Source organism: Cucumis melo, chromosome 8, assembly GCF_025177605.1.
Source record: "Cucumis melo cultivar AY chromosome 8, USDA_Cmelo_AY_1.0, whole genome shotgun sequence".
NCBI lineage: Eukaryota > Viridiplantae > Streptophyta > Magnoliopsida > Cucurbitales > Cucurbitaceae > Cucumis > Cucumis melo.
Window position 1 is genome coordinate 3,750,929 of NC_066864.1, and position 13,795 is coordinate 3,764,723.

The 13,795-nt window shown below is 28.5% G+C and overlaps 1 protein-coding gene across 1 annotated transcript; it reads right to left on the reverse strand.

Moving 5' to 3' along the window:
* Window positions 1-5,039: 5,039 nt before the first annotated feature.
* LOC103484790 (ethylene-responsive transcription factor ERF011) lies at window positions 5,040-8,193 on the reverse strand. The gene is made up of 2 exons (XM_008442082.3): window positions 7,306-8,193; window positions 5,040-5,515 (listed from the first exon to the last, which is right to left on the reverse strand). The coding sequence occupies exon 1, from the start codon at window positions 7,903-7,905 to the stop codon at window positions 7,384-7,386; it is 522 nt and encodes a 173-aa protein (XP_008440304.1). The 5' UTR covers window positions 7,906-8,193; the 3' UTR covers window positions 5,040-5,515; window positions 7,306-7,383.
* Between the last annotated feature and the right edge of the window lie 5,602 nt (window positions 8,194-13,795).

Sequence of the window (13,795 nt, forward strand, 5' to 3'; positions counted from 1 at the left end):
TCCCAAAACTCAATAAAAAGGCTTTTGAGGATAAGAACCCAACCTTTGCAATAATGACACATGTCCTCATTTTCGAATAAATAAAAGTAACCTTACATTTCAGTCAACCTCATTTTAGATAATTAGTCCTTTTTTCTTTGGACCCTTTTCTTTTCTTTTCTTTTCTTTTCTTAATAAATAACAATTAGATTCTTTATTTTTCTTTCTCATTTTTAAACTTTACTAAATTTAAATTTAAATTGAGGCATGAGGTTCTTGCCTTTTCCATTCTATTCGAAAGGTTTTTGTTCATAATAATCTTCCTATTATATCAATTTCTTTTTTTTTTTTCTTTTGACATTTTTAGCCAAAGTATTTGCTTTCTTCACAATCTCTAACATCAACTTTGTCTTTAATCTTTTTCTTCCTTTTTTAAAAAAAAAAAACTACAATCTTTCTTTTTGGATAAGAAACTAGTTTATATAAATGCCTCTTTTAACTTATCTAAGAGGAGAAAGGAAAGACTCCTTGTTTCAAATCTATCCTTCTATTTGTTTCAATATTAAAAATATGAATTTTTATATTATGTTAATTCATGACTAGATTTAAAGAAGGGATGAGTATCTAAAATAGTGAATTTAGAAATGAACCAATTGTTGAAAGATGATGATTGGATGAAATGATAAGTTAGATGTTGCTAGAAAGCAAAAGAAATGTGGAAAATGAATGATGAATATAATAGGGTTGGTTTTAGTGAAATATGTTTGTGTAGGGGAGCTGATGAGGTAAAGCTACAATTGTTGGCGTTGGACAATAAATTTAGGGTATTTTTTTCAAATGGACAACAGCTAAGTGCTATATATAGGAATAGGATGCATGTCCAATTCAAGAAATTTTTTTACATTCTTGTAAAGGCCAGTTGTATTTTTAATTTAATGCAAAATGACAATCACGTGCCTATCTTTTTCTTTTCCCTTTCCACAACTTTTTTCAATTTTTTAATTTTCCTATATAAACTCTTTTCCTATTTCATAATTATTTACCCTTAACTCAAATACAATAATTTTTACCTAATCTTTACATCACAAATAAATTAAAAAAAAAAAAAAAAAAAACAAAAAGTATGAATCCCCCTTATTGAAACAAGATGGAACATGTTTTGTTTCTATTACTTTCTATAATATCTATTTTTTTCTTTTTCTTTTTTTCATAAAAAAAAAATTAATAAATTATTTATCTATTATTTGGGAGGGGAAAAATAATGGAGAAATCATTGAATAGGATATTGAACTCCATGAAGGAATAGTACAAATGTTTGGGTACTTTGTAGTTTCATAGTACTAAAATTATGAAAGTCTCTCTTTTTATCACTTTTCTTTTTTTCTTTTTCTTTCTGATAATAAAATTCAATGCAAACATTTACTAACCTCTGCAATTCTCAATTGCTTGCATGAATTTAGTTAAGTGGGATTGTTTCCAACCAAAGCTTATTAATGTTCAACACTTACTTGTTTTAAGCAAAAATCTTAATGCTCTTTTTCACTCTAATTTATTCTTACATCTTATCTTATATATTATCTGGGTTCAAATAACATTTCCTTCTAACTTTTCTTTTCTTTTTTTTCCAAAAACAAAAATCCCAAATCTTAATCGGTAGAAATAGATCATAATCAAAATACTAACATATCATTTTTAAAAAATTGGAAATGTAACAAAGTATACCAACGATACACTTCTTTTGTTTATAAACAAAAACCTAATCTAATAAACCATATCATTGGTAGTAATTACTTGTAGACTATACAAGCCTATCATAGATAGATTTGTTGTATTTGTATTTTTCTAAAAACAAAATTGTTTTACGTTCCATTAGTTTCTCTAGAATTACTATCAATTATAATTAAGATTTATTATTTTTTAAAGTAGATAGTTAGGTGGTGTGAACTGATATCGGTGGATTGCAGAGGTTTTCAACCTTTCCACAATATATTATTTTGAATTAAGTAAAAGTGTTTTATTTGCAGAAAAAGAATAATAATGTTGTAGAAATGAATGTTTTAATTAATTAGTGAATAATGATAGTGATAATATGACCTTGTCATATCAAATAATAGGTAATATTTAGCTTATTTGAATCTACAAAATCTGAGACTACAATCAAATATTTTTCTTATCATCATTGTCCTTTTACATTATTGATATGTCAGTACTAAAAATATTTTATTAAAATGCATATAAGAAAACCATTAACCTCGTTTTATTAAAAAAAAATTACATATAGAAATGATGCTAAGTGCTAACCGCTCCTCGAAGGAGAAGAAGAAAAAAAAAAAAAAAACAAAGCAAACTTTCAATAGGATCTTCAAATTTCAATCTTCGTTTATATAAAACAAAAATTTTGATTGAAGATCTAACCTTTTAAATCGAAGTCGTGTTAAATTATTGAGTCAAGTTCACTAAGTGTAAAAGTACATTTTTTTTCTATGACTTTGACATTACTCGGGTCAAATAATATACTAACATTTAATATCGTTTGTAAAGTCTTTTTATTAAGTTTTTTTTTTGTTGCTAGCATAATCTCTGTGAGGATTGAGAGATCGAATTTTTCACATCTAAAATGTTATATTGTGTCAATTGGTACTAAGTTAAACTTACTTTCACAAATATTATCGATTCTAAAAATTATAAACATCACAATTGAATAATTGACAACTTGAGAATGAAATTATGCAATTGAAAAGAAAAACGTTTATTATATACAAACAAAATAAATATAACGATAGACATGGTTTAGAAAAAAAAGGAAAAATGAATAATAAAAAGAAGGATATATGTGGTAATGTGAGGTTTTTGTAATCTAAAAAAGAGGAGACAATTGCTAATTAAAGCAGTAAACAATCTTATTGAATAAATTGAGAAGATTGGAAAATGGTGGGATGAAAGAAAGAGAAATAGGGTGTGGTTTGGTAAAAGGTAGTGAATGAGAGTATGGTTTGTTTTTAGGTTCATTTTTGTGAAGTTACAAAAGAAAAAAAAAAGAAAGAAAGAAAGAAAGGAAAGTGAAAGAACCAATGGATCATCAATCCCCACCCATTTTCCATCATTATTATAGTTTACACACCTCCAAAGCCCAAACCCCCCTTTTGGTCTCTGTATTGCAATTTGGCAGCAACCCTTTACCTTTCATCTCCTTTGCTCTCATAATTCAACAACAAAAACAAAAACACAAAACACAAACATAGCTGATTCATACGAGGTAATAAGTCATTTCCCAAAACAACAATAACATGGGTGGGGATCTAATGTTTCCTTTTCCTCTCTCTCTCTCTCTCTCTCTCACACACACACACACACACATTAAAATTTTTTTGATAATGTTTTCTTTGATTTAATCATACCACTCTTTGAAATTTACTTCTATTTTGTCATGTAATAGTATCAATAATTATCTCTATATATCAATATGGAGGTTACATTATACCTTTATACCTAAGAATGATTGAATATTTGAATACCTTTATTAAGTGTGATACCTCAAACCAATGGAATTTCAAACACAATAAAAATTATGTATTACTTAAGTTTTTTCTTCTTCTTTTCGTATATTTCAATATGGAAAAAGTTAAGTATTAATTGCAATAAGTAATTTGTAGCGTTTTAAACGTGTTTTTTCCAAACATCTTCAAATTACTTCTAAGTAATTAAATTTTTTCTTAAAAATCTATGTATCTTGAAAACACTACCTAAAATATATATCAATAAACACCTTATTTTTGTTAAAATTATTGATGGTGAGACAAATGGCTCACTTAAATACATTTTCCCCAAGTGAACTTTGAGCTTCCTTCTTTTTCATCTCTCTCATTCTTTTTTTTTTTTTTTTCGTTTTTTTTCTTTAAGAAAAAAGGATGAATATGGTTCCTCTAATCAATTTTACCTTTTTGGAAATGAAAGCAAGATGAAACAATAAATAACATTTTTGTTTTTTTAGGAATAACAATAAATTACATTTTTTGGAGTTACCGTAAATGCCATTACTTATAGCCTAATCTCTTCAAAATTTTGGGGGAGTGTGCATCCTTCTTCTAAATTATTCTGTAAAAAAAAGAATGTTTCACTTCGAAATATTACTTTGAAAAAAGTAATAGTAGAAAGTTGGGAAGTTGTAATATTTACTGCCACGTACACGAATACATAAATATTAAGAATTGCACAAACTTTAAGTCTTATATTTTCATATGACATTTGTAATTACATCATTTAATTAGTTACTCACTTCACTTGTGATTATTATCCTTAGTTACAACTTCAATTTTCCAAAGAGAATTTTTTGAATGACTAATCGTTCTTGGTTAATTGGTGTAGGAATGACATGCATTCCAAAACTAATATTTGTGCTTACAAATTCAATTTAATAAAAAAAAAAAAAATCACAAATAATCAACAAGGACTATATGACAACCATTTTCTTTTCGAAAATTTTCAAAAAAAAAAAAAAATATTTCTGTTATTAATTTTTAAAATTTGAAAATACTTGTAAGTTCTAAGACCGTAAGACTACAGAAAACTTCTTTTCTAACTTGATTTAACTGAACAAATGATGATGATGATGATTATTATTATTATACTTTTTGGGAATCATGCATGTGTGTATATAGTATAGTGGCTGGGCAAGGCTTGATTGTAATTTGGAACTGGACCAACTTCTAAATATTTGCAAGTGTTGGGGCATTCTTGAAATTGAGTTACAAGACCAGTTGTCCAAACATATATAAAGCCCACAACACTATGTCATGTCCACCATAAAACCAACTTTTATACTAATAATAGATTTATACAAAATAACAATTTATATTGAATATCCTAATTTAATATTCACTTTTAGCAAAGGTTTAATGTCCCCCTTAATTTAATATCTATAACTTTCCAACGATTAATTAGTGTATAAGCATATTAAGATGTCCACCATAATCCAATTATTTGTGTGATAGTTAAAATTTAAATCTAAAGATAATATTTGCCTCAAGCAAAGAAGAAAGAAAGAAGTTTGTCTCGTCGTCTTGCCGTAGAAGCAAAACTAATTGTAACAATCTTTAATTCTAAGTATCTAAAGTTATAACAATTAATGTTTTGTTACAACAAATCTACCATTGTAACCATAATATAGTACAACTGGCTTCGGATTTGGGTTTGGAAGGTAGTACATCATATAGATTAATTAAGAGGTGGATTGGTTTTGGACGTCCAATCTCAAAGGCTTAAATTAAATCCACCCGTTTCAATCAAAAGTAAATAGCCATTAATTCATTGTAAACCTAAATTCGATGTGTGTCGGTTGTAAAATTCCTACATTTGGCCAATTTTGCAATTTTTGGATCAGTCCTACAACTTGAATCATTGATGATGTGGAAGACCCAGACAATACTACACAAAGTAACATTGCATCCCTCAAAATTAATTAACCAATATCAAATCTCCTCTTCCTCTTCCTCTATTACCTGGTTTGATTACAATTTGGTCTCCCTAATGAGTGTCCCTGTTTAGAAACAAGACTATTTTAGCATGGAATATTTAGAAACAAGACTATTTTAGCATGGAATATAAAATAAAACCGTGTCAACTCTTTTAAATTTATTGATCTATCAAACTATCCATTATTGTAACACAAAAAAAATTAAAATACTTATATCGTAGTTACCAACGGCCACTAATAAGTTTCAAAATGTAACAATTGATTTGGTTTCTAAATGTTAATGTCTTTAGCATCCTTGTTCTGAGGAGGAAATCGAAAAAAAAAAGTGGAGATGGGAGCGGCCAAATCGATAAGTTTAAACCAATGTTAAAGAAAATGAAAGTAGTAGGTTAATATAGAAAAGAAAGGGCTTGTAAGGGAAGGCTACAAAGGCTGGGACCGCCCACACAACTCACCAACCGACTGTACTGGCGCTTCTTTTTAGCGTCCGGCTGGAGCTGGACCCTTATCTCCAGTTCATTCAATCAAACACTACACACCACCCCCCATTCTCAAATATTTTACGAATTATTGAAATAATTGAGGGAAACAACATCCCAAGTTCTCATCCCCATCCCCAATTTTTAAAATATATTTACTTAAATAAAAAGGTTTTTATCAACTCCGGCATTTCTGGACCAAACATTGTCCTCTACGCTAAAGTTGTTACCAACAAAAGCATTGAATTTCTTCCCCCATGGAAAACAGCTAATAACATTTTTAAACATATTTAAAAACTAAAAACAAAAAACACTGCACACATAACACCAAAACCGAACCGCTAATTCTATTCGTTCCTCGAGTGTTCCAACACCTCCTTTTTCTTTGACCACCTTCGCTAATTACAACACTAATTCGTTGAAAAACTCAACCATACAACAAAACAATTACAATTACAATTTTAATAATACCCCACCAACTTCCCAACCCCACACTATTCCCTTCTCTACTCATTTTATCAAAATACCCTTACCATTCTATAATATTTGACTTCTACCATACACACATACACACACACACATATATATGTATATATTTTCCCTTGGGGTGGGTACATTGTACTAAAAATCAATAGGGGTGTGGAGTGAAACTGTCCGAATTTACGATATATGTTGGTTAATAAAAACAAACTCATTTAATCATGGCGAAGAAACAGTAGGCAACCAGAAAATACCTAACTTCTCAAAAATCTTATCACTTTAGTAGTTATACAAGCTTTAGTGGTTACTGACTGAGGCTATAGGAAGGAGGGAGGAGCCCTAATTGGTTGCTTTTTGTAGGCCCCTGTTGCCTCCTCCTTCCTCTAAAATTGTTGCAATACTCCATTTTCCCCCCTCGACTTTTTCTTTTTCTTTTTTCCTATCCCTTTCTCGAGAAAATCTTTCTTTCTTTTTTTTTTTTTTCTTTTCATTTTCTCCCCTTATAAATTCCTCCTTGATTTCTCACGTCACGCCCATCCGATCCATCCATCCATTCCTCTTAATTTGTCAACAAAGTGGTGGAAAAAAAGAAAAAAGTCTTCATTTTGGGTCTTCTGAACTTGATTCCAGTTACACGAAGGAAGAAATTTGATCATTATCATCATTATCATAACTGGGTTCCTAAGTTAATGTACATTCATTCATAATCATAATATTACTACATGGGCCAAAATTTCTTTTTGGTTAAAGAAAGGAAAAAAAAAAACTCATAAAGAAAATAAAAAAAGAAACAAATAAGAAAAAAAGAAAAAGAAAAAACCCTAGATGGAGGCTGCCTAAACAGAAACAGAGAGAGGCAAATCAGGGGACGGACGATGATCGGCGGTGACATACCTCGGCGGCGCGTGTTGGCGCCTTTGAATAAGAGAAAAAAAATCCCCAATTCCTGAGTTGTTGTGTTTGAATTTCATTTCAGTGTCTCTCGACTCTCTCCCACTCGAACTCACCATCCCCTTCTTCATCTTCTTCTTCCGGGTCGGGTAATTTGTTCAAATCCACCCGATCCAAGAACCCGCTGCACCCTTTCGTCTCTGGCGGAGATGCCGATGTGTGGGAATGATGGCTCCGACTCTGTTGGCCCAAGGAACTCTCCTGAGCATCCACTCTTGCCCCAACCTCCGTGGCTTTCTTCCGTATAGAAGCCGCCGACATATCCCCGGCACCGGCAGTAATTCCACGGCCTTCCCCTGCTAACAACTCGGGAAAATTAAGCCTGGCGGAAGGGCCTCTGAGGTAAAAAACGGCGGTATCGTAGGCCCTGGCGGCGGCGACAGGAGAAGAGTAAGAGCCGAGCCAAATCCTAGAGCGTTTATTGGGCTCTCGAATCTCAGCCACCCACTTGCCCCACTTCCTCATCCTTATCCCTTTGTAGAGCCTCTGATTGTCGAGGCCTGATCTTTTTCTTGTAGCTTCTGGTACTCCTCCGCCGTCCATGGCGACCCAATTCGAAATCTCAGATGCCCGTTTGAGTAAAACTAAGTAAACGAAATCGAAATCTTCATAGGAAAAAGAAAGGGAAAATATGGGTATGAATTTTGTGGAATAAGGGAAAAGGGTTTGGCTTTGAAGTGGGCATTTGTTTTTTGTTCTTTTTTTTTTTTTTTTTTTCCTCTTTGCGCTGTTCTTGTTTGAGGTTAATACTAATGTCTAGTAGTAGTTTGCCACCAAGTTTGTCATCTCAATTACCCTCCACGTTGATATTTCTTTCTTCCTTTCCGTATCTCAACAAATTAGAAATTAAAAAGGTTTATATTTATGTGCGCCTAAAGTGAAATTCACCGACAAAATCAAAATCTCACCCCCCCTTATCCCTATTTGCCCTTTTAAAAATTAATTATATCAATTTTGTTTTGGTTAGTTGCATCTATTTTAATCAAATCCAAAACTTTAACAAATATTTGAATTTATGACTCATATAATCATCCATCTCCCATACCATATTAATCAAAATAAAAATGGTTACAAATAAACATAATTCATTCCCATCCATCTTCATTACCCTTTTTCTACGTACTATCTTCATTTTTTTTTTCTTTAGAGTTTGTAATTAATTTTAAAACTAAAATTTCTTTCCAGACGAATAATCTTTCTTACTCTCTTATAATTTGAATATAATTAGAAGGTAGAATCTTTCTCCTTCTAAAATTCATACAAGTGTTAGATGACTTAAAGGTTTATTACCATAATTATTAGATATGAAATAAAAATGGTTTCAAATAACATAATTATTAAAACACTTTAAGTTCTCTTTTCTTTTTTAAGGCAAACATTTGAATTGTTAATCAAATCACAAGCAAAAGACATATTTGTTAGAAACTAAATAGCAAAACAAATGAGACACACATGTGAAAGTGTGTACAAGTATATCCCTTTTTTCCCTTTCTTTTTTCTTGTCTTCCAAATACAAGTTTGTTTAGAAAAAAAAAAAAAAAAAAAACCTTTGCACTTTTAAATTATCAATTATCAACTAATAGGTAAAGAATTATATGTATTTCAACAAAAATTACAAATTTAATTTATACTAATTTTTTTAAAAGAAAGCACGAGCAAGGATTGCAATTTGGTAAATAATGTTTTTGTATATATATTTTTTTAAAATGAATATAATTAGAGTAAAGAATTGAGGAAGAAACCAAGCAACCATAAATTTATAAAATGAAATGAAAGAGTCATAATTATTAAAATAAAAAAAAAAAGTTGTTAGAAGGAAGGACATTTATTATATTTTTAGTTAAATGTTTTGAATGTTTATATTTGAGATACGTACACACAGCAACGTGAATAAAAATGAATAATGCCTACTTTAAACCTTTCCACAGCCTTTTATATATATATATATATATAATATACAATACTTTTTTCCAATCATCCATAAAACATTCATTTTTTTTTTCTTTTCAATAATATAAAAACTTTTTTTTGTTATTGTGGTGTGTCACGTGACATTTCAGTACACTCTCTCCTCTCACCTTACTACCTTTCTTCTTTCTTAAATATTATATCATTTAGACTTCTCCTACTCCTCTCTCTACTTTATCTACCTTTTAAATTTATAATTTATAATTTATTTAATTCGATTCTCTAAATCATTTAAAATAATTTTGTTTTCTTCAAACATTTTCATTGGCCTAAATAACTCAAATGTAATATCATACTAATATATATTTTATTAATTGAGTTTTGAAATTTATTATGTATTTTAATTTGAAAATAAAATGTATATTATTTAAATGTTTAGTATTAAGAAGCAAGGAAATGTGTTTCTTTATATTTGTTCAATTCAACCTACCAACATAAAATATTAATTTTTGAATCATGTAAGATGAAGAGAGAATACTTTGAGATTATGTCATTAGATACGCAATATTTGAACAAGGCCGGTTCAGTTGATCTGAATCTGATTATATTTTCAAAAGATTTGTGTTGTGTTTGTTTATAAACATTTTGTATTTTACTGCTTCTTAATATATATAATTTATGATCATAAAATGTTGAGAGTCAAACCTGATTTTGAATTACTTTTCTGTTGATTTAATTATTCAATATACGATGGAGCATTAAAGAAAAAGAAAAAAAAGGCCATAGGGGTGGGGGAGATTAAAAAAAAAAAGAATGTATTTAGTGTATGAAGTATTTGTTTTATCGAATAGTTTAATGTAATTGGTGGTAGTGGCGGTGGTGGAAGGGTGGGGTGAGGGTGACTGTCATTTTGTGTGGAACCTGAAGTGGACTTCTAGTTTTATATATTACTTTCTACTTTCTTTGTTTTGTGAACTAACTTTTTACTTCCATTTTTCAATTTTTTTTTAAAAAAATGTCTTTTATTTTATAGATAATCGTAGAGGGAATAAAATTTCATTATATTTATAAACATTTTGATTAACTCTATATATTTAAAAACAGGCAAACATTTATAGAAAGCATATGGAGTAATAAATATTATTATGATTAAGCTGTTATATTTAGAAACAGGCAAACATTTATAGAAAGTATATAAAGTAAATCTAGAAGAAAAAAAACCTAAAAAAGTAACAAAAACGGTATTTAAAAAAGAAAAGAAGAAAAAATAGAAAAGGAAAGAAGGGGGAAGGTCGGTCGGTGGTCGGTGGGCGGATACCGTTGGGGGGGCGATTGACTTTTGGTCCTCGCGATAACGATATCTGAGGGACATGCTTTGTTCTTTCAATAATCCCTTTGCTTCTTCTGTTGCTCATTATTGAGACCCAATTTCGGTATTTCCCTTTCTCTTCCTCTCCTTCTAAATAATAAAATAAAATCCAATCTTTTATATATATAAATTCCTTGAAATTCTTTAAAATATCTTCGTTTTCTTACGATAAAATCAATCTTTTTTTTATATTATGACCTACATGAACTTGTAACAAAAATCTGAGTATTTATATGGTTTAATTCTAGTGTTCTGATACTTAAATTTTATACCACAAATCAAATTTTATTCTGAAATTGGATGAGAGGTTAAAATTAACTCACGTGACTTGATAAAATAAAATGATCATTTTTCTAATTTTTTGTTAATATGAAGCTTTACACATTACATTTTATTTCAATAAATAAATAAATAGATAGTCTAATTTTATTCAATGAGGATTTGTTTACTTATGTTTGGATGATTCATTATGTGAGTTGTTTTCACTAAAAGGAATTATAAAATTTAGGGTTTATATAATATTATGTGACGTATTAATTATTTTAATAATATCTTTAATTTTGAACAATATATTTTTAGTTTGACTCCAAATTAAATCTGATTTGTGTGGACATAATAATCCAAGCACTTGGTACCACATTTCTTTTTTTACCCAATTGTATACAATACGAGATAGATATTAACGTAGGGCCATTCTTTGTGGGTAAATTTTGTACTAAAAACATATATGGGTTCAATTCTTTTCCAAAATCGTAAAATATAATCCTTCAAATATTTTCATCTTTCACAACTAAATATCCTTTTAAAGGATGTATCGAATATATCTTAAATTAGATAAGATTCAAATCGAAACATTTCATATTTGGCTTCAACTAAAGATAAAAGTTAAAAAGGTTTATCATATCAATAAAATTATAAATTCTATGAGTTTTTAACAATTCTGAATCTTGTATATTGATTAATATTTATAGGAGGGATAATCTTTTTTTCTTTTTCTATATGAGTTGAAGTTACAAAAAGCAATGAAATGAAAGCACTAAAACAACAAAGTTGATATGATTAGAGCTATAACAACAATTGTTTAACAAGTCTTCCCTCTAAAGGTCCATGTCATCATTTGTTCTTCTAAGATAAAAAGATTCTTTGGTAGACAATTTTGTTACGTGACGAAAAATGGATTCATAATTGAGTCCCATAAATTATGATAAAGATGGTAGAAATTTGACATGTGGTTGGTAGTTTGAAGTCATAACTCTTTTTATATATATTTATAAAACATTTTTAATGTATAGCAAACCTAAAATTTGTTAGGATTGATAAAATAGAGCCCCAATTAAGTTAAAATGAGAAAGAATTATAACATATACAACATATAAACGATATAAAAGTATTATTCTGTATAACATATATAATACTTTTTGAAGTAAATACCAAAACAAAAAATATGCACATGTAAACTTAAATTAACCAAATGCCTTTTTCTTATTCTCCCGAAGACTAAAGTTTTTGTCATGTGTCGGAATGACTATAACAAGACATTTTAACAATACAAATGTCAAGTTATTTGTGGTCTTTTTTTCTTTTTTCTTTTTTCATTATAAAGCAAAGGGAAGTTAAGTAATGGTAACTACAGAACAAATTCAATAAGATTCAAAAATTTAAGACAAAGGGAAAAGGAGAAATGGACCACTGGGATTGGGCAATTGAACTATAATTCGTGAAAATTTTAAGGAAACCTTAGTCAGATGAGATTTACAAAAAGAAAAAATAAACACATTTATAATATGATTCATAAAACTGAAAATATGACAAATTTTGACATGAAAGCTTAATTCTCTCCTTTTTTAGTCAGTTGACGTTTTCATTAATTAATTCCACTTTTTTTTTTTAACTAAATTAATTAAAAGAAAATTGTGAATTTTTTTTTGCAATTTTATATTCAATCCGATTTTGTTTTAGTTGAAAGAAGGGAATTACAACACGTAGGTATGAGTTTTAATTTTAAAATACTTTTTTGAAAAGAAAAATGAGATTTTTAAAATTGGAACTATTCAGCAAATAGAGGCATATGAATTGGTTATTTGATGGTGATCATGAAATAAATTTATTATTCAAGAAATAGAATGGGTAGTTATGGCCTTTGTTTTAACTTTTATGGATTTGAAAGAAATGGACTTTAAAGAGTATTGGTTTTTGGTTGTATTTGACTTTCAATTTTTAGATTTTTGCTATAATATAATTTCACACTTCAAATGACATTTAGACTTTATAAAACAAAACATTAAATATTCTAACAAACTACTTAAACTTTTAATATAGCAGTGATTTAATGAAAGAAGTTCTTATATATGCTCAAGTGAGAAATTCACATTTAATTAAAAATAAGTTAACATCATTAATAATAATAGAATGGAACAAAATCATTTCATCACTTCTCTCCTTTAATCACTTTTCTTCGTATTAAAATTTTTTAAATCACTTTTTCCATATTCATGTTTATTAATCGGTGTCAATCAATAACTCAATTTTATATTTTTAAATGTTGTTTAAATATTATCAAATTTGATTTTAAATGATTAAAACTATGCTTTCTAGCAATTTACTTCAAAATCAATCCATATGAATAAAAGTTGTAAGATTATTTAAATTAAAATAACTAATAAGTAGAAATTTTACATTAAATATCTCATTATCATGTTCTAAACTCTGAAATAACAAAAGTGAATTTTGACTCCTCTATATCATTGTTAAAATTAAATTAGAGTTTTTTTTTTAATTAAATCTATATAATATTTTCCATATTACTATTTTTTTTATCATGAATAAATATGAAAATTATTAAATAAGAATAAATAAAAAGGAAAACTCAAATTAATCTTAACATTATAAAGAAGGGAAAGAAAAGTCAAGATTGCAGTGAGAAAGGTCAAATATTTGGTGAAGAGTATTACATCTTCTTAGTCCAATGCTTTCTACTCATCCTAATTCATCATAATATTATTCAATGTCTCAAATCCTAATATATTGCTAAAGTGAGTTTAATTCAATGAGCTCCATTTTTCGAAGTTGAAGATTTAGTTTTCCATCTATTTTTGTTTTATAAAAATTAATTCGATCTCAACCCTTTGCTTATGTGTTTGTGCATTCCTAACCGAA

Excerpts from the sequence above, each read along its gene's own strand:
- LOC103484790 (XM_008442082.3), bottom strand. The coding sequence starts at position 7,905 with ATGGACGGCGGAGGAGTACCAGAAGCTACAAGAAAAAGATCAGGCCTC.